At 40.5% G+C, this 22,392-nt stretch overlaps 1 protein-coding gene across 1 annotated transcript in view; it reads right to left on the minus strand.

Moving 5' to 3' along the window:
- Positions 1–839: 839 nt before the first annotated feature.
- DDR2 (discoidin domain receptor tyrosine kinase 2) overlaps positions 840–22,392 on the minus strand; it is a gene marked incomplete at its 3' end in the record, with an annotated part of 66,471 nt that continues 44,918 nt past the window's right edge. The window contains exons 12-17 of the mRNA XM_083360601.1: positions 21,025–21,248; positions 13,773–13,900; positions 11,838–12,029; positions 9,051–9,285; positions 8,006–8,155; positions 840–974 (exon numbers count right to left, since the gene is read on the minus strand). Of these exons, the coding sequence (XP_083216727.1) occupies positions 840–974; positions 8,006–8,155; positions 9,051–9,285; positions 11,838–12,029; positions 13,773–13,900; positions 21,025–21,248 (1,064 nt within the window). The remainder of the gene's footprint in view (positions 975–8,005; positions 8,156–9,050; positions 9,286–11,837; positions 12,030–13,772; positions 13,901–21,024; positions 21,249–22,392) is intronic.

Consider the following 22,392-nt stretch of genomic DNA (forward strand, 5'->3'; position numbering starts at 1 on the left):
TATATATATATATATATATATAACTAAGTGAAGTGAGGAAGAGAGTTGCTTCTATGTCTGGGCCAGACTTTTACCCAATGGTCCTATCAAATGCCTTGGCCAAGCCTGTTTGACTGGTGAGATTGCATGTACAAATGGAATAAGAAGATTCTGCTCAGAGCCATCTAGGTTTCACCCCAAATTAATTACATTTTGCAAAACTCTGCATAGTGTTTAAATGATACAAAATTGCATACTTTCTTTAACTTTACCCAACCCATTCTCTATTAACAAATTCTGTCCTAAATCACAGAAAATCTATTTCAGTACCTTCTTTGGCTTTAGAGATTTCAGCAAGCATTGTCCAAGCCACAATCTATGTCCAGTATGACATTCTGCTCTTTTACTGCCTCTTAACGAAATTACAGCTCTTGCACGCAGCAGTGGCATAAAACATTACCGTACTAATTGCTTCAGTACTTTCCTAGTTCATGTGCCTATTTCCAGCTCAATTCCATTTTCAAGCTTTTTTTCATATCCTTTTTTAGGGGGAAAAAGAATACATTTTCTTCTCTTTCACGGACAAACCCCATTAAACAAAACACAACCTAGAACATTTACAAGATAAATAACTTTTTCAGTCTTTACCAGTCCAAAACACAGCACTGTGAATGAGGTTATGTGGCAGACCTGGTCAGATCCCCATTTCTCTCTCATCTGTCCTTGTATGGTTGATTTGAGTCCAGCTGTGTTATTAAAGGAAATGATGGCTCCAGGTGAAGTGGCTTCAGTTCTGGGTATAACTTGGAAAGGGTAACATGGCAAGGGGAAGAGGTGGTCCATAGCATTTCAAGGCATCACTATGAAGTAGTTGCTTCTTGAAGAAAGCAATGGATTTCTTGAAAGGAAGGGCGAGCTTTGGTATCTCGTCTCCAACAGTTGAGCATTAGCTTATATACAGGATCAGGGCAAAATGGAGGCTGAGGAAGGTAAGTCTGAAAAGGTAGAGGGAGAGAAAAGTGAGTATTGGAGGAAGGCACAATTCCTTCTTCAAAAAAAGCATTAAAATCTCTTCTGTTCATATAGCTATTTCATAGCAGAATGTAATTCGTAGTAGATAATAATCTCATTTATTTTGTAATGGTGATTTATTTAGCACATTTGCATCTCATCCCTTCTCCACAGAGTTCAGTTAATTTGTAAGATGCTACTACCTTTCTTTATTCTTGAAACAACATAGTGAAGTAAATTTAGGTTAAATGTGATTTTATTGACATGTTGTCGAGTATTTTTTCTTTCTGAACTAAATACTGGTCTGATTTGCAGAATGAAGCTTGAGCAAGACACTGTTTCTTGAAAGCAAGAATGCATAATGTTACTATCTGCCCAACCTGAGCCAATCCAGAAGGAAACTTCTACTTCTCTCTCTCTTTTTTTGTAAAAGTTTTATTGATTTTTTACAATAACAACCTTAGTGCCTGATATACTATACTTAGTGCCTGATATACTATACTTATCTATCATAACATCTACCTATAACATCTTTTCTAATCAATTTATATTTCACTTCTATTTGTAAAAGTTGATTTGTTAAATCACTATATATCCTTTTTCAAAGTTCTTATTAAGCCTAATTTCCCCTCAATATTTCAATCATTCCTTAATCCTAAATCTTTTAAAACTTAATTTATCTTTAAAATTCAAACTTTTCCTTCACTTACATCGTCCTAGTATTTTTACATTTTGTATCTTATCAAAAATACTATATTACTTATATCTCTTATCCCACTTATTCTAAAGCCCCTTTATGGCCAAAGTTATTTGTTTATTTAGCCATATTCAAACAAGCGTCTGCTCGTATAATCTTCCATCTGGTAGGGTGGATCAAGTCTGTTAAGCCCGTCTCTGGCCTTCTTCCTTTGCCAAATAATTTTCCAAATTAATATTTTCAACTTGTAAAACAGTTTTTGTATTTTTGTAATTATTGTTAGAAGTAGAGGATACATAGTACGTAACATATATGCTTTTTGTCTCCCAAACAGTGATTCTCTTAGCAGTTAAAGTATTCTTTCTTCTCAGGTTTATTTTGACATCCTAATGCATAAGGTATCTTTTCCATATTTATTGCTGTATCCAAATCTTGTAAGTTTTTTCTTGTTTGTATTAAGTTATAATTCCCTTCATTTATGGCTTCACCAGTTAAGTCATTTTTGTTCTAGTTTACATTCTGTTATCTGATTTGTTTGTTCATTCTTTACCATCAATCTTTGGGTGTTTTTTTCATAGTAAATTTAAGTTAGAAGTATATACATTTATGTTATCAAAGTTGTGTTTAATCTCCTCGTGGTTTAAAGCTATTGTGATTTGTATATGTCGTAGCACTGCATAAATTTTCTCTTGGAAAGTATTTGTCTGATCTTGGAATGTTGCTTCTAGAGGTCCCGGTCCTTTCTGTTGCACATCAAAAGTAGTGTGTTTGACTAGCACCAGCATAAGGGGTGCTATCGGATTTGCCTATTGTGCCTCATTACATTGCAGGCAAACACTTCCAATCCATCTGATTGCTCTCTGCTCAGTGCAATACAGAGAGTACTAAGATGCCTGCTAACATCTATCGCTACTCAACTTGCCACAGAAAGAAGGGGGAGGAAGCTTGGGAAGGAAGCAGGAGTCTAAGAAGCCATCCATGGACCATGAGAGTCTACAAGAATGCCAAGGTCACTAATGCAGGTGTCTGACAAGAAGCGAATCATTCTCATAACAAACCAAAGATGTATGATTGGGCAACATGAACACTCAATGGGTGGGGGTTGAAGCCCAAGGGGAGCCAGCCGCTCAACTGGACTGTGGAGTGTCAAGTAGCTTTTGAAAAGCTCAATCAACTTTTCACAGCTGAGCCGACCCTTAAACATCCAAATCCAGCAGCGCCTTTCGTAATACAAGCCGATGCTAGCAATGTTGCCATCGGGGCAGTCTTACTTCAAAAGGACAGAGAAGGGAAATTCCAGCTGTGTGCTTACAGCCCCCAGAAACTAACAGATACCCAGAGGCACTGGGCGGTGTGGGAGGAGGTTTATGTGGTACTTTGGGTGTTGCTTACTTGGAGACATATACCCGAAGCAGGTCTGATGGGCTCAATATTTGAATCGGTACCTACCAGGGGAAAAAAATCTTCCTGGCAGATTTGCTATCTCGCCTGCCTCAGTACAAGAGCTCCAGGGAAGAAATAGTTAATTTGATCACCCACCCACCCTAGGGCGGCTGGCAGCGCAAGGCTCCTGAAGGCCAAGCTTACTGGCTTTCCTCAGCCAAATGATAGTGAGATCATCCAGAAGATGAGGGAAACCCTGGAGGAGGATGAATGGTTTAAGGAACACAGAGAGGAGATGACAATGAGAGAGGGCCTGGTCTGGAAGGGTTTCAAGCTGTATGTGCCGCTCAACCTAAGAATTCAGATCTTTCAAAGGTGTCATGATGTGAAGCCCGCTGGCCATTTTGGTTTCGTGAAAACCCTCCACCTAGCCAGAAGGCCATTTTGGTGGCTTAAGGTGAACAAGGACATAGAGTCAGGCACGTTGCTAGGTACCTGACTTGTACTTCCATGAAAAGATTGCCAGGGAAGCCTCCTGGATTGTTGCAGCCAGTGGCTAACCCCAGCAGCCTGTGGGAGGAGATAGCCATGGGCTTCATTGTAGAACTACCTGAGAGTTCCGGGAATACAGTAATTTGGACAGTGATTGGCCTGTTTTTGAAACAAGCACATTTTGTGGCATGCCCCAAACTCCCATCAGCCCAAACTTTGGCTACGTTGTAGACTGCATGGAGTCTCAAGGTATATCATTTCTGACAGGGGGGGGGTGCAGTTTATTGCAAAGTTTTGGTGAGAGTTTATCAAACTAATAGGTTCCTCATAGGGGCTTAGTTCTGGGTTCTATCCAAGTATGGATCGTCCAAGAGAGCTAGCTCAATGGTAGAGCAATATTTGCATTGCTATGTGAACTACCAACAGACCAATTGGGCAGAACGTTTGCCTGTTGCCGAAGTAGCACACCATAATTCTGTACATAGTAGCACTGGGTTCACCCCATTCGAAATAACTATGGGATTTTGTACCGATGCCAGAACTACTGAGGGCATCTCCCTCCTCGCTGTCCTTAGCTGATTGGATGGATAACCTGAAAACTACATGGGGGGAGGTACAGAAGGCATTGGCTAAGGCTAGGGAATCGTATAAGAGGCAAGCTGACCGGAAGAGGGCTCCTCAAGGAGATTTATAGGATTGGGGATCAGGTGTACCTGTCTATTAAGTATTTCAAGCTGAGGCAGCCTTGTAGAAAACTGAGTCCTAAATACATAGGACCTTTCTCAATTGTAAAAGTCATTAATCCTGTAACTGTTGAACTACAGTTGCCAAAAGAATTGAAGTGAGTCCACCCAGTTTTCCATTGCAATTTGCTGAAACTGTTTAGAAGAGCTAGCTTAAGACCAGATGGAGAGGAGCCTCCTCTGTCTAGATTAGTGGATGGTGAGAAACAAGAGATTAAGAAAATACTAGATTCAAGGATTTTTAGGCAGAAGTTACAGTACTTAGTCCAGTGGAGAGGTTATCCCTTATCTGATGCTGAATGGGTAAGAGCACATAATGTTAAGGCTGACACGTTAATAAGAAAGTTTCGTGATAAATACTCTCAACATCCAAGGGAGATGATATTTGAATGTCTGGTTAATTGTGCTTACCATTTTCTATCCTTCTTTCAGAGGGCCGGCATGTCAAGGTTGAATTGCTAAGATGCCTGCTAACATCTATCACTACTCAACTTTCCATAAAAATGGGGGAGGGGTAGGAAGCATGGGAAGGAAGGGGGAGTCTAAGAAGCCATCCACAGACTGTGAGAGTCTACAAGAATGCCAAGGTTACTAATGCAGGTGTCTGCTGGAGAAGTGGACCGTTCTCATAGCAAACGAAAGATGTATGATTGTGCAATGTCAACACTTGGTGGGTGGGGGCTACGGAAAACTATTAACTAGGCAGATTTTCGTCTGGGAAAATCAGAGCTGATCCTTGATTTTGAGTTTGCTAGTCAGATGGCTGACAGAGGTAGTGCCGCTCCCTTCATCACTGCTTTCTTTACGTGGCCCATTTTTTAAAAACACACTTTTTTAAATAGTGAAAAGCTGGACTTTTGTTGTTATAAACTCCTCAATGAAAGGTGGTTGTTTCTCTTCTTTTTAACCTTGGCAATTCAACTAGAGTTGTGCTAATTTTCCCTTCTAGCCCAGGGGTCAGAAAGAATGGTAATTTTTTCCCCTTTTTAAAAAATCAGTCAGTGAATGCAGCACTTGAAAAGGTGTCAAAATAACAAGTGAAAAACATGCCTATTCAAGCAAATAAAGTGAACAGAAATTATTCATAGCTAGATATTGAACTACATATTAAAACACTATAAATTGAAGTACAGGAGGTCCTTACTTAATTTTAATTTTAATTTAATTTAATAATATTTCTATACCGCCCTTCTCCCTGAGGACTCAGGGCGGTTCACAGGGCAAGAATAAAAAACAAAGTTACAAATGTTAAAAGGAAATTAAATAATTGCCCGATTTTAAAACAATTGATATGTTACAATTATAAAACCCCAAAGATACAATAATAAAAATACAAGAATAAAAACCCCCACCAATCCCCATCAGGCTAGGCCGGCTTGTGCAAACAAAAACGTCTTCAGATCGCGACAAAAGGAGCGAAGATCGGGCGCCATCCGGAGCTCTACCGGTAACTGATTCCATAGTTCCGGAGCGCCCACAGAGAAGGATCTCCCCCTGGGGGCCACCAGTCGACATTCTCTGATCGGTGGCACCCTGAGGAGACCCTCTCTGTGGGAACGCACAGGGCGCAGGGAGATTGATGCCAGCAGCAGGTGTTCCCTGAGGTACTCCGGACCCCTGCCATGTAGGGCTTTAAACACCATTACTAGTACCTTGAATCTCACCCGGAAGACAACTGGCAACCAATGCAGCTCACGGAGCAGAGGTGTAACATGGGAGTATGGGGAGACTCCCAACACAACTCTCGCAGCTGCATTCTGTACCAGTTGGAGCCTCTGGGTGGTCTTCAAGGGCAGCCCCATGTAGAGAGCGTTGCAGTAGTCCAGACGAGAGGTCACGAGCGCATGAGTGACCGTGCATAAATCATCCCGGCTTAGATAGGGCCGCAACTGGCGCACCCGGCGGACCTGGGCGAAAGCCCCCCTAGTCACAGCCACTATGTGGTCTTCCAAGGTAAGCCGTGAATCTAGGAGGACTCCCAAGTTGCGAGCCCTATCTACAGGGGGTAATAATTCACCCCCCATAGAAAGAGATGGAATATCCGAATAGACCCGGGATGAAGGTATGCAAAGCCACTCAGTCTTGTCGGGGTTGAGTTGAAGTCTCTTCCTCCCCATCAAGACCCGGACCGCCTCCAGGCAACGGGACATCACGTCGAGGGCATCACTGGGGTGGTTTGGGGTCAAAAGAAAAAGCTGGGTATCATCAGCATACTGATGATACCCAACTCCAAAGCCACGAATGATCTCACCCAGCGGTTTCATATAGATGTTGAACAGGAGAGGCGAGAGGACCGACCCCTGAGGAACTCCACAAACGAGAGACCTCGCGGTCGACCTCTGCCCTCCTGTCAACACCGACTGCGAGCGTCCCTGGAGATAGGAGGAGAACCACTATAAAACCGTGCCTCCCACTCCCAATCCCCTGAGACGCCGCAGCAAGATACCATGGTCGATGGTATCGAAAGCCGCTGAGAGGTCTAATAGGACTAGAACATAGGAATGTCCCCTGTCCCGAGCCCTCCAGAGATCATTCACCAGCGCGACCAATGCCGTCTCCGTGCTGTACCCGGGCCTGAAACTCGATTGGTACGGGTCTAGATAATCCGCTTCATCCAGGACCAGAGGGAGCTGATGCGCCACCACACTCTCAACAACCTTCGCAAGGAAGCGAAGGTTGGAGACCGGACGAAAGTTGTTCAATACAGTTGGGTCCAAGGCAGGCTTCTTGAGGAGAGGCCTCACCACCGCCTCTTTCAAGATGGCAGGGAAGCAGCCCTCACTCAAAGAGGCCGATATAACTGCCTGGAACCAGCTGCGCGTCCTCTCCCGGGCTGCATAAACCAGCCAAGAAGGGCACGGGTCCAATAAACATGTGGTGGAGCTCAGCCTCCCCATAATCCTGTCCACTTCCTCCGGAGTCACAGAATCAAACTCCTCCCAGGTAATATTGACAAGACCGCCCATGTCCTGATCGTCAGACTCTGCCCAGTCAGAGTCCAGACCGGTCCGAATCCGAGCGATTTTGTCCGACAGATGTTGAACTCCTCAGCACGACCCTGCAAGGGATCCTCCCTCACCTCCTGATTCAGGAGGGAGCGAGTCACCCTAAACAGGGCGGCCGGGCGATTATCTGCGGACGCGATAAGGGTGGCGAAGTGGTTAGACCTCGCCTCCCTTATCGCAGCGAGATAAGACCTAATCTAGGCTCTTAGTCGCAATCGGTCAGATTCGGATCGGCTGGATCTCCAACCGCTCTTTAGGCCCCGTCTCCGACGCTTCATCTCCCGGAGCTCCATGGAGAACCATGCCAACTCACTCAGCACCCAGGTCACCGTTACAACATTGCCGCATCCTCTGGCTACATGGTCACCATTTACAACCTTCACTGCCACCTCCCAACAAGAAAAGTCAGTGGGGAAGTCAGCATGAGGATACAAATGGTATGACCATGAGATGTCATGCTTAACAACATCATGCAATTCCTTAAAAGTAATCACAAAGAACTAGACTGCTGTTGCTAAATGGAGCAGTCATGTGCCCATCAGGTTTTATGCCTATAACATTTAGCCATGGAAATTCTGGTCCCAAGTACCGTTGTTAAGTATGGATTACCTGCATAGTTTCCCCAACAGATCAAATGATGTTTCCATTTTCTGAGTCTGCAAACATCTATCTAAAATATTCATATATTTTCATACCTGTCGTCCCTGATTTCTGAAAAATTCTCCGGTGTTGTCAATTACTTGCTCATCAGATAGTTGAGAATATGGTTGCTCTCGGCAAAATGTGAAGGTTTCCCAGAGTGTAACACCAAAAGCCCACACATCACTTGCAGTTGTGAATTTTCCCTGGTTGGAGGAACAGAGGAGAGAAAATCAAAATGAATTATACATAACTAACCAGAGACTCATGGTTTCCATAAGAATTAACAAGCTCCAAGGAGAAAAATTGCCTACAGGAAAATAAAATTGTGTGAATCATATAGATCTATATGTTTCTGGAATCTGGAATAGATGTTTCATTTTTCAGTCCACATCTGATGCTGAAACTTTTCAAAGAAGCTACTATGTAGAATAGTACGCAGGAAGGAAGATAAGAGGAAAGCAGGGAAAGAAGGAACAGGGACAGAACAAAGAGGGAGGGAGGAAGGGAGGGAGGGAGGGAGGGAGGAAAATTTCCGTAACTCACTGCCTACTTCCCACAAGGAAACTTAATGGGAGGTTGGGAGTCGCTCCCCCTGATTTTTTTTAAATCACCCATGATGATTCTGTTTCTCTGTTTAGATAAGGAAATATCTTAAATGGTGGCCCAACAAGTCACAAGTTGTCTAGTTCATGATTAAATATGTGTTAGACAGGGGTTGGCAACCTCGGCTCTTTTATGACTCATGGACTTCAACTCCCAGAATTCCTGAGTCAGCTATGCTGACTCAGGAATTCTGGGAGTTGAAGTCCATGAGTCATAAAAGAGCCGAGGTTGCCTACCCCTGTGTTAGGATAAGAGTGGAAATGCTACTTTAATACTGGCCCAGATAAATATGGTATAAAGATGTCTCAGGCATGTGCTGGAGATGAGATAAAGGCAATATCATTAGGTCACTGCAGAAAAAAGAGGAAGCTTAGCACGATTACGTGAAAGTAGGGATAGGCCCCGTTGTTAGATTAAGTGGGCAGTTGTTCATGACTGTCCATAAAAAAGTTCTGCTAACCTCTGTAGTTATCATAGCAAGTGCAACATGCTCACCAAAAGAATGCTTTCCCAGGACATCCAGCGAATAGGGAGCACTGCCCGGCCCTGGATTCTGTAGTAGTCTCCACTGTAGAGGTTGCGGCTCATGCCAAAATCTGCTATCTTGATAGTGTAATTCTTCCCTACCAGACAGTTGCGGGTAGCCAAGTCTCGGTGAACAAAATTCAGGGAGGAAAGATACTTCATGCCAGAAGCAATTTGGGTAGCTATTAATTTCAGGTTCGCATAACTGAATGACACAAGAAAAAGAAACAAAAACAGGTCCTTTAGTAATTGTCAGCAGTCTTAAAGAGCCGACATGCCACGTATACGCACGCCATCGGCTACCCAGAACAAAAGAGAAGAATTTCCCCTCAAAATGTTTATCAAACCTTCTACAAGTTGAAGTATATGATGCATAAATTGTATGTTATTCTGTTCAAGTTCCGCTTGCGTGTTTGTAAATAACTGCGGTCCAGTCAAGATCAGAACCATCACAACTGGGGAAGGAAGAAGCTAATCATTCCCACCAGGTTCTTTAGACTATATTCCTACAATCATATGGTTTTCTTAAAAAAAAACTTTCATGGACATACAGGTAGTCCTTGACTTATGACCACAATTGTCCCCCAAATTTCTGTTGGTAAGAAACACAGTTGTTAGGAGAGTTTTGCCCCATTTTATGACCTTTCTTGCCAAAGTTGTTAAGTGAATCACTGCAGTTGTTAAGTTGGTACGTGAATATGGCTTCCCTATTGGCTTTGCTTTTCAGAAGGCCACAAAAAGTGATCACATGACCCTGGGACACTGCAGCCATCATCAATATGAGTCAGTTGCCAAGCATCCAAATTTTGATCGTTTGACCCTGGGGATGCCGCAATGGTTGTATGTGTGAAAAACGGTCATAAATCACTTTTTCCAGTGCCGTTATAACTTTGGTCACTAAAGGAATGGTTGAGGACTACCTGTAATTAAAAACAAAACCATATAGAAATCTCTCATGGCTAGGGGGTGAAATTTTAATACAATAAGAACTGTGAGGAAGCTTAAGCTAGGCCTGATGATCCCCAAATAGATCTGGCACTATGTACTTAACAACAAATTGAATTAAAACTTGAGTGGAACAGCTTATTACTCAATTAACATATTGTCTAGTTTAGTTCTGAGTGCTATCTTTCCACTGTGCTTAACAGTGCAACTTCTTCTTTTGAAGGACAAGCATCCATCCGGATGGGGATTTTCAATCAAATAATAAGAAAGAATCTTCCTTCCTGGCTGTTAAAGGTAAAGGTAAAGGTTCCCCCGCACATGCCTGCTAGTCGTTTCCAACTCTAGGGGCCGGTGCTCTTCTCCGTTTCAAAGCCGAAGAGCCAGCGTTTGTCCAAGGACGTCTCCGTGGTCATGTGGCTGGCATGACTAGACACCAAAGGCACACAGAACGCTGTTACCTTCCCACCGTAGTGGTCCCTATTTTTCTACTTGCATTTTTACATGCTTTCGAACTGCTAGGTTGGCAGAAGCTGGGACGAGTAACAGGTGCTCACTCTGTTACGTGGCACACGGGATTCGACCCGCCAAACTGCCAACCTTCTGATCGAGAAGCTCAGCGTCCTAACCCACTGAGCCACCGCGTCTGCTGTTAGCAGAGGTCAAAAAAGAAGAGGTTGAAGAAATTTATCAGCTAGGACAGGGCTTTTCAACCAGCGGTACGGGTACCACCTATGGTACATTGGCACCTTGCAGGTGGTAGACGACCAACCTAGAAAAGTAGTAGCGGGGGAGGGGAATGAGCTGAACCGGTGGCAGCACCGCACAAGCCTGAGCAAGAGATGGCTGGAGCTGCAAGGCTCAGCAAAAGCGCCAGGATCGGCGCTTCTTCAGAGCTGTCAGGGCTCAGCGGAAGCGCCAGGATAAGGCCAGGGTCCAGCTGGAGCTTGGCACTGATCCTGGCACTTCTACTGAGCCCAGAAGAAGCACCGATCAGCTGGAATATTGCAGCATCTCCAGGGTCTTGTGATTTACATTCAGATGCTTGGCAACTGATTCATATTTATGATGGTCACAGTGTCCCAGTCATGTGAAGTGACCAAAACCTGCTGCAGCCACCCAGCAGACGGGGAGGAATAAAAACCAACCCCCACCCCACCTCACCCCTGCTCCCAATCCTCAACAGAAATGCTCACAACAATGAAAACCTCGGACAGGAGGAAGAGCGCTGCCAGGCAGACAGGCAGGTGTCTTGCTTGGCTGTGGCTTGGGGGGCACTTTTTTCAGTGCCACTGTAACTTTGAACAGTCACTAAGCGAACTGTTGTAAGTCGAGGACTACCTGTACTGCCTCACTTTTTTCCTTTTTTGGGGGGGGTCATCAAGTTTTTGACACCTTGCTAGGCGACTGGTGGTTGCCATATCCTAAAAGTGGCACAATGGGTGAAAAGGTTGAAAAGCCCTGAGCTAGGATGCCCCTTAGTGCTTCCTCAAGTCAGAATCTTCTAATTTGTTATATCTCCTTTGTCAAAATTTAGATGTAAGCTTAATTATATAGAAAATTCATGAAACATGGAGAACAGTCATACCCCAAGGCCACTGAAAGTGATGGAAAGGAATGGACTTTTTATCTTCCAAACATCAAGGAGAAATGACCAAGAGAGATAATTACAACAGCCTCATCTCTGAGCCCTCAAAATAAACTGCAACACTCTTTATCAGCCACACATACTCCCCAAGCTAAGATACTGTGCAACTGAGCCACCTCACAAAAAAGACTGCACAGGCTGGAATTGAGAGAGTCCTTATTTTCTACCTGACAGGAGGGGTAGAGCTCCCTGACAAATTTTGGGGTTCCTGACGAGACAGAAACTGGTTGAGATCACCATTTTCCATGTATTCAGTAATCATGCAGAGAGGGTCATCGGTGATGCACACAGCCAGCAACCGGATTATATTGGGATCCTTCAGCTTGGACATAATCTTAATCTCTTTAAGGAAGTCGTTCCTGCCAGAAACAAAAGTCATGCAAGGGTGAAATCAGTGAGCTATGTTGTCTTAAAAAAAATTAAAAATACATGAAATGTCCGAATATTCAAAAGCACAATGCACAAGCTATGTGTGTTATTTTAATATAGGGCATTACTTTACTGGGTCAGTTTGCCAATAATCCATTCTTTAATTTGGACTGGCAACCAACTTTCACAATCCCTTTGACTTGCTTCTTTGCCCAGGTTGTTTAGCAAGAAGCCAAAAAATTAAAGCAGCAACCAAAGCCCCAATATGCATATTAATTAACAAAGGACACAATGTACCAAGAAGGCTTCCAGCAAAGCGCCTCTGAAATGAATGGGAATGGCAAAATCTTTGCAATACATCGATTCTTTTATCCGTGGGCTGTTAGGCTTTTGAATGAGAAATAACTTTTGTGAATTTTATGCAGAATTGACTTGGGAGGCCGGTGTGTGGTGTAGTTGGTTCACATGGTGTAGTAAGATGGAGGGTTTGTTGTCACTGTGTGTTGGGGGTGGGGTGGGAGCACAAAGGGAGGCTCAGCTAATCTCAATGTACACATAGTTGTACTTTGACAATAAAGGTTCATTTCATTTCTTATGACAACTATGCAATACAGTAAGTTTGCCTTAACTGGTCATAAAAATCATAGGGACAGGGGGAAGGGGAAATAAATAATGTTCCCCCCCAAACTCTTAAAATTGTTGTACCTTTTGTAGTAACACTGTAGAAAATCAGTTGGAGATAATGGTGTGGACCCTTTTCCCCTTAGATGCATAGAAGTCTATATTCCTAGGTAATGACTGAATATACAGTATAGAATTAAGCATTTATTTTAATCACTAGTAGCTTATATGCTGTTATTTTTGTCCTCTCTTTGGTCTAGTATACCTTGGTGGAGGGGATGCTCTTTCTCATTTCCAGTACTCTTTAACCTTGGCATAGTCTCATCTTTGGCAAGATCAGTACTTGAAGAAAAATAAGATAGATGTATCCTATTTGGCCTGGGCAAAATCAAGCTGGCAGCAGCCCACTTGTCATCCCAAGTTTTGAAGTTCCCTGACAAGCAGAAGGATCACAAGGTCTTTCTTATTCTCTTCCCTGTATTTCAGAATGTTAGGACCTTATTTTTTTTCCAAATGCATTGGAATAAAGCTTTAAATACTCCTACTGATGGGATTTATTCCTTTGAATCCATTTTTTTTTGTAACCCTGCTGAGCTGAGGAACAGAAGATACACCTTTATTTTTGCATATGTCTTAGTGCAACTTCTGCATTGTGTGTCATTTCCAAAAACAATTCCCTACTTTCCCACCATAAAGAAAAGAGTAACTACATTATTTTTGGAGAAACCCAATCTGAAGCGTCAGTTTTGAACATTTTGTCCAATTTTGCCATAAAACCAATTTTTTAACATGGTGATTTAGAAATTTCCTGCACAAGTTTACTAATATCTGAAATGTTATCCATTTTGTGACTTTTCATTTTTTGGTCAATTCTGTATAATAAACAAAAATGTTTCTACCCACCGACTGATTGTGGATTCCTTGATGTCCTGTGAGTTGGTTGTTTCCTTGCAGACATTTCCTTACTTGACTCAATAACATCTGATGATACCTAGTTGGGTAATGAGACATCTGCAGGAAAACAACCAAGGTCACAGAGGACCAAGGACTCCACAGTTCAACCCTGACAACTGCAGTTGTATCCAGCCTCTTCTTCTCTTTGTTCCAAGCACCTGGCATTCTTGTTGGCATCAGCTCTCAGCATTTTCACAGCCAGTAGGTCAGGCTGGGTGACACTACCATCCAGAATAGAATCCTGGTCCACAAATCTCTCCATTCCTTCCACTTCGCAGAGGTGAACCTAGAGAAAAAGCAACAGGCAGTAGTGGTTTGAGACAGGTCACTCTTGTTTACACAGACAGAAGGTCTCGATTTTAAGAAAAAGGCCCATCAGATCTCACTTCCTATTCTCTGTGAAGAGTAGGAATGCATCCAAAATACTATTAATTTCAGGGTCAAATATGTTTGGGAATGTTAGGATAATCTGTTTTCCATTCCAATGTGTTTATCCTTTATAGGAAGCCTCACAGACAAAACAATCATTTATCTTCAATGACCTTAAACAGAAAAAGGCAACTGGACTGCCTAGAAGAAGCTGATCACTGTCCACCCTAAATCTCAGAGATTAATGATTATCATCCAGTCCAGAAGTTTATAGTTTTAAAATTAATGTATAGCTTAAAAATAATGTATAGTTTAAAAATTAAAAATTAATGTAAAGTTATTCATTACAAGAGACTGAGTGGGTGGTAGCTGTCAGGATGGGATTTGTCCCCCTGATGGAATTAAGCCATTCTTTGGGAATTTTTTTTTTTTGGTATATTTTATTAATGTGTTCAAGTAACAATCTTTAGCATTTAGTAAGCAACATGTTGTCTAGGTTTACATGTTTGACATTAATAGTATTACAATTTCCATCCCTACCCTTTATTCCGTTTTTCTAACCCCATGTTTGAAAGTATTCTGAATCTTGCTTCCCCTTCATTTTCAATGTCAGCCTATCCTGTACAGTCCAAATTTTTTTTAATTATATCTTCTTCAGATGGTATTTCTTCATTTTTCCAGTATTGAGCAAATATAATTCTTGCTGTTAATATATGTAATATTAAATATACACATTTTTATACACATTTTAATCATAATTTTCTGGAATTATAGCTAAAAGAAATAATTCTGGTTTATAGTCTACATGTGCTCCTATCATCCTTTCTAGCCATCTATGTATTTTTGACCAATAGTTATTTGCTTTAGGGCATGTCCACCAAAGATGATAATATGTGCCTGGATTTTGTCTGCATTTCCAACAGTTGCTAAACATATTTTTAAACATTTTTGCTAGTTCTGCAAGTGGTAAATGCCATCTATAGAATAATTTATATAAATTTTCTTTATAAGTAGCTGCCCTTGTTACTTTATAGTTTATTTCCCATAGGTTTTGCCATTTGTCTAACTTTACATTGTGCCCAATTTTTTTTGCTCAAGTTATCATTGTTTCTTTAACTTGTTCATCTTCCATCTTTAAATTTAACAGAAAACTGTACAGTTTCTTAATAAATTTCTCATCTAATGACAATAGTATCTGGTCTAACACTGTCTGATCTTTGTAAAACTCATATATTTTTAGATCTTTCTCATATCTCATTTGCATTTGCAGATGTGGCCACTATGATAGCTCAATGCCCAGTTCTTCCATTTCTTGTTTAGTTTGTAGTTTCCATTAGTATTCAAAATAGCTTTATAAGTCACAAGTTTCTCATAATTAATTAATTTTGGGTATACGAATGACTCCATTGTCGAAATCCATCCTGGTATTTTCATGTAGATTCTTGATTTTATCTTTTCACATGAATTTTGTTCTTCTCATACAATAGGAAAGCATGCTATCCAAGTTTTAGGTCATGCACTTCCAGGTATAATAGTCTTTTGTTTTTAAGAATTATTCATTCTTTTAACCATGTTATTCTAGCTGCTTGATAGTGTCAACACTGCAATGATCTTGGCTGAAGCTATATTTTTCTTCGTTTTCGGTTGCCACAGTACTGGGAGGGGGGATGAGTCGTTTTAAAGTTAAACTAAATAATAATTTGTCCCGTGGGAATCAAGGTCATAGCTGCCTGAATTTTGGCGGGCTGAACCTTCCATTAGAAAGCCCACCAAAGTATTCTATTGGGGAACAGATAATTACATAGTGCTGGGGTGAGAAGTCCAACATTGTAACATTGTAATGCTGTCTCTGTTCTTTCCCTTTGGCTCCTTGGTTTATGGTCTCTATTTCTTCCACTTCTCTTTGTTTGGCCACCCCTTCTAATGTTGTCTCTTCCTGTTTTCTAAATTCCCCTTCTGGTTGAAGTTCTGGGTTTCCTTCCAAGAGAAAAGCTCTGTATCTGTCATAAAATTTCCTTTCTTTGAAGATAGGGTATCTGTAACTTTTTGTATCCCAATTGATTAATATCCCTTCTGGCATCACCCATCTAAAGGTCACTTCTTTCTTAATTAGTTTTTTGGTCAAAAGTTGATATTCATGAATCCCTTATCCTCCTAGGTATCTGCTTTAACACTACAATTTCTTTTGCCTTATATTGCAATGGATCATCCCTCACTCTTTTAAATATTTCATCTCTTATTGATCTTTTAACAAATCTGACATGGAACTCTCTGGGGACTTTGTTTCTTCTTGCATAGCTTGAGTTAACGCTAAATATTTGATCTATTTCTCCCTCCATTTCCTGCTTCCCCACTTCCAGCGCACCAGCCAGCAGTACTATCATCAGGTCAGCATGGTCTTCCTCCTTGTCTTCCATTAAATTCTGGAATCTTAAGAAATAGGATGCCTTTTCCATTTCTAAAACCGCTACTGAATCCTCTAGTTCTCTATTTGTCTGCATCAATCTTTGGTTTTCAGCTTTTATTTCTTCCATCTTTTGATCAGTTTCTGCTGATTTATCTTCAATTGTCTGGATCTTTTGCTCATTCTTTGAGATCTTCTGTTGGAAGTTTTCCATTTGGGACTTCAAGTTGTGAATTTCTTCTTTCACTTTATCAATCTTTTGTTTCTTCATGATTCCACTTTGTATCTTCTTTAAGTGAAGTAATTGCCTCCTGAATGTAATGTAATGTGGTTTGCATATCCTTCTGAAAAGTATTGTTTTTTTTTCTTTCTGTAACATTGCATCAATTAATCTCTGATACGTAGGGCTGGGGGTAGTAGAAGATATAGCTGTGGGTGTTTTTTTGCTAGCTTTAGCTAAATTAGAGATACTCATTTTTGTTCCCACTTTCACAAGCTTTCTCAGTTCTAGTATATACCCTATTATCAATTTTGTATAAAGCCTCCAATATTTATTTGGAAATATATTTTTTTGATTTTTTAACAGAAACACCTTAATATTTGGTAAATAACGTGTTGTCTGTTCATATATTTGCAAAGTAATCACTAACAGTTTCTGTATTCCAAAGTCCACATAATAGTTTTGCTTGATTTTCTCTTCTTCCAATAATATTCTCTTTGCCAAGCTTGAATTGATACAATTCTTATTAGTTTGATAGGTAACAATTAAATATAACAATTTTTCTAAAAGTTCTACAAATAATAATCACATCAATATCATGCTTCTTTTCTATCTGGTCATCTTGGATGCCTCATCATAAATCCTGTTTACAATTCTTATTTAAATTTGTTTTCCCTACAATGTTCAAAACATTCTTACTGGTTAAGATTTTCTCAAGGTTAATTACATTTAAGTATTTAAAGCTATTTTCCTCGTATAGGCCTCCCAACACTTTTACATTTCTCATGTCTTAAAGAGTAAAAAAAAAGACAAAACAAAAAAGGAAAAAAGGAGAGAAAAGAATAAAAAAATAATATACTACTTAAAATACATATCCCTTTTAAACTAATATACATTTATCTCCAAAATTTTCTGTTCTTTTTACCCATAATTAAACATATGTTTAATCTTTAGATGTTCCATTTAATAAATCCAATCATCTAATCTTTTAACTCTATTCAAAACATTATTTTAAATTATCTGTTGGAATTTTCTGAAAGTCAATTACATTTAAAAATCTAAAACATTTTCTTTATATTGACCATTCCAAACGTTTTTATATTCTGTAGGTTAGGACGCTGAGCTTGTCGATCACATGGTCGGCAGTTTGGCGGTTTGAATCCCGAGTGCCGCGTAACAGAGTGAGCGCCTGTTACTCGTCCCAGCTTCTGCCAACCTAGCAGTTCGAAAGCACGTAAAAATGCAAGTAGAAAAATAGGGACCACTACGGTGGGAAGGTAACAGCGTTCCATGCCCCTTTGGCATCTAGTCATGCTGGCCACATGACCATGGAGACGTCCTCGGACAAGCGCTGGCTCTTCGGCTTTGAAACGGGAGATGAGCACCGGCCCCTAGAGTCGGAAACGACTAGCACGCATGTGCAGGGGAGCCTTTACCTTTTACCTTATCAAAAAACAAAGTAAAAAAAAGAGAGAAAAAAGAATACTTGGGGGTTCATCCCTCTTAAGCTAAAATCTTTCTATTTCTTCAACCATATTCAAACAAGTTTTCAATTTTTAAATATTTTAAATAATTTTAAAAGTATAAATGAATCCATCTCCAATTTGACTTCATGGCAAAAGAACTCTCAAGAGGATAATAATGGAGAGGGAGAAGATAAAGCAGATAACTGAATATAAATTGGAGGAAAGAGATTTAAAGATGAAACTTAATAATATAAGGAAGTATGACGACTCAAGTGGAGAAGGACTTACAAGAAACATTGGACATGGAAGAGATAACTTGTACTCTAAGACCACAAGATAAATCTCAGGATAAGAAAAAAGATTTGACAAAATGGATTGCAGAGCTGTTGGGAGAAATGGGGAGACAAGGGGTGATGAGAGAAACTAAGAGAGAAAGAAAAGACAGGATCTTCAATGAATATGAAGGGGCAAAATCTTTTTACAAAGACATATTGCTTGATTTTCCTCTTATATCTACAATAACATTTGCAGGATTATGGACTCTTTGATTCAACTGAATATATTGATTGGGAAAGATGTTTGGCAAAAGAAGAGGGCCATGAGTCAGATTTCCATTGTCTCTAAATAGTTCTTGAAGATAGGTGGCCTCTTATCCAGTTCATTCCCCTCCAGAAAAGGGAGGCAGTAGCAGGGAGAAAAATTATAATCCACTTTTAGCTTTGTCTTTTAACACCAGTTATCCAAAAATCCAAAAAACAGCCCAAGTTTGTACTCCTTAAGGTCTTGCTATTCCAAGTTAGTAATCCACAAGGCCTCTACCAAGGAAAATACAAAAATCCAATTTCCTCTGTCTCTAGGTAATTCTTAACACTGCAGCACCAATAGTATTTGTAATCCAGAAAAGCCAGATGGCTTTAAAGTAGTATATTGTTATAATTCATCATACAGAAAAAACAGCCCAATAAGTTTTTTTCCTCCCTTTTCCAGATGCAATCTACAAGGTTGAGAAGCTCAGACACATCAAAGAGTCTAGTATGCTATCTCTGTCTGGGCTTCAAGCCAAGGTCATTTCCTCCAGGCCGGATAAAAAACAAAATATTAGTGCTGTTCCTTTATTCTACCACTAGATGTTATGAAAGGTCTATCTTCAACTAGGACTTATTTCTTAAAAGCTATGTTTGGTATTTTTTCCAAAAAAGGGAAAAAGAAAATAATAAAGTTTTCAATGTTCTTAGATCACCCAAATTTTTCAGTCTTAACACTTTAAATAGTTTCAAAGTTAGTTTTGTACTGTCTTCTTTTCCCCCAAAGGTTTTGAACTGCCACTACTTCTAGTGGGAGGGGTGCTAGGAAAAAAATGCCCCCAACCTTCTTGCTCCTGGGATATTTTTTTTTAAAGAAGGTTTTTACAGTTATACAGCAGGAAGGCTAGTCGCACCCAGTTCCAGACACGATGCTTTTCTGTTTGGTCATGCTTTTTTTCCCTGGCTGTCAGTAGCTTCCGACTGGCTGCTTGCTTGCAGCCAGTCTTTCACCTGTTGGTTTAGAGGGCTTCCTCAGATCCAGCGGTTCAGCTGCCACCTCACCGCGATTGATGAGGGTCCCCTCCTTCTTCATTGCCTCTCCTGGGTGACTTTAGGCCCTTTTTGGACCCCCAGCAGGGCGAAATCAGATGTGGGAAGCAGAGGCTTGCTTCCCTGCACCTGTCTCATTGTGATGCAAAACCAGAAGTCGCCATTCTTTGGGAAATTGTAAGGACCTATTTGTGGCAGAAAAAGAGGGACTAGTACAAATGCCCACCAAGCAGGATTAAATTTTAAAAATTCTGGTAGAATTACATCTTTGCTAGGGACTTTGTTATTTTTCAGTGGAAAAATTATTTTTTAAAAAACTTCTGAGTTCAGGTTGAAGACCATTTAGAAGGGGGGTCATCTGGTGGCAGAACATAAGAATCAGCCTATGGAGATGTATTGAGTAGGCCATGGAAGTTTGTGTCCCAAGATTGAGGAGAGATTAAATTGGTGTCAATAGCTAGGCTAAATTTTGCTGAGGATCAGAAAATGAAATGCCAAAACAGGCAGGCATCTTTATTTGTTACAACTGTTGGAGTTTAGCCCAGTTCTTTAGCACATAATTTTCTTTCTTCTCCCATAGAAGGCTCCTGTAATTCTTGTTTAGAGTATGAAACAATTGCAGGGGAGAAAGATTATTATAAGTTTAATCATATTCAAATATTACTAGTGCTGGATTTTAGTTGCTGATTGAATTGGAAGGGGAAGAAAGTTTATTTTATCCAAGACCTAAGCTAGTAATGTATTGCAATACAGTGATTATTTTACAAGCATTGCTAGCTGCACTTTTTCAAATTATAGATTACCAGGGGTACAAAAACTTGAGAAAAATACTCACAGATGGCTTATTACACCATACTGGACAAAAGTAACTGTTGGTGGCCAGGGAAGCAAATGTTGTAAAGACTGGTACTGTTCAATTGAGTTAATAGTGAGGGAATCCTGCCAGAGAATGGTAATTACTTGCTAGATTGAAAGACATAGATGTATGTTTATAATGAGGGGCAAACTCACATAATCTAAAGTGAGACTTCTAAACACCCCCCCAAGGGGGGGGTGTCACTAAGGATTTTTAGATCAAAAATTATTATTATACTTACCGGTATTTTTGGTACCAAGAATCTAATAATAATAATAATAATAATAATAATAATAATAATAATAATAATAATAATAATAATAATAACAACAACAACAACAACAACAACAACAACAACCCCCAGTGAAGCAGAGTTCCTTACCCATTGCAAATATATAATGATTGAAAACAAAGAAATAATGATTTGCTATAGCACAAATTTTGCATCAGTTTTATCATTTATTTCCACCCAGATTTTGCAGATAAATCTACTATAAAGAACCAGTGGAGCAAGTTCTCACCTCCCCAAACTGTCCTTCTCCCAATTTCTCCTTGAAAGTCAACAGCTTCCTAGGGAACTCGGCCACAGCCACCTCTTTGCCATAGAGTAAGTCCATGGTGATTGCAGGGACAGAATAGGTGTTGCTGCCTGTGACTCCCTGCAAGTTCACAATATCTGCTTCTGCATAATGGGGAACCCCTTCGGCTCCATTTGGCTGGGTTGGCTTGGTGATCCCACTGCAGCCTAAGAAGAGAGAAGATCAGAGACAAGAGAATCTCAGCGAAGAAGATCCTGAGCTTTGATGGTTGGTAATTCAGAATAACAAAACAACAGAGTTGGAGGTCTTCTAGTCCAACCCCCTGGTCGAGCAGGAGACTCTATACCTTTTCAGACATGTGGCTGTTCAGTTTCTTCTTAAAAGCCTCCAGTGATGGAGCACCCACAACTTCTGAAGGCAAGCCGTTCCACTGGTTAATTGTTCTCACTATTAGGAGAACAATGAGAACAATTAACAGTGAGAACAGGAGAAGTCTGGAAAGAGAGCCTGCCTGATGCTGCAGGACACAAAGGACTGCCAAAAGAAGGAACTCCAGGCAAGCAATGGAGAAAAATAAACATCAATCAGACTAACTAAGAGCTGTGGTGGCACAGAGGTTAGAATGCTGTACTGCAGGCTACTTCTGCTGACTGCTGGCTGCCAGGAGTTTGGCAGTTCGATTCTCATCAGCTCAAGGTTGACTCAGCCTTCCATCCTTCTGAGGTCAGTAAAATGAGGAGCCAGATTGTTGGGGACAATATGCTGGCTCTGTAAACCACTTAGAGAGGGCTGTGAAGCACTGTGCAGTGATGTATACATACATACATACATACATACATACATTTTCTTTTTAAAAAAAGAAAAAACAGCTACTATCACACACTTCTCCCAGAAGAACGAAACTGAAGTCACCAGCCTGAGGATGACGGATGAGATTTCGTCGAAACGTTGCCCTGATACCTCCAATTTTACGTGGGAAAAACCCCAAATGACCAAAGATCTACATACAAACACCCGCGAAAACCTCAGAAAACATATATACGTATATACACATACATATATACATACATACACACACACAAACACACTAAGTTTAAGTGCTAACTGTGGGCGATATTTAAATAAGACATAGGGCTGTGCTGATTCTAAATTATTCAACAAGTAAAACTGAATTTGATAGCTAGCTTTAACTGCACAAGTTAAATGTTCTTTTTCTTAATTCATGTTATTTGTATTGTTTTTCTTAATTATATGAATGTATATGGAATTATATGTGGATATGAATATTGTATGTTTTAATCAGCCATTCCTTTTAACTTTCCAAGCTCAAAACAATCTAGAGACTATCAG

This window comes from Vipera ursinii (assembly GCF_947247035.1).
Source record: "Vipera ursinii genome assembly, chromosome: 3".
NCBI classification, from domain to species: Eukaryota; Metazoa; Chordata; class Lepidosauria; order Squamata; family Viperidae; genus Vipera; species Vipera ursinii.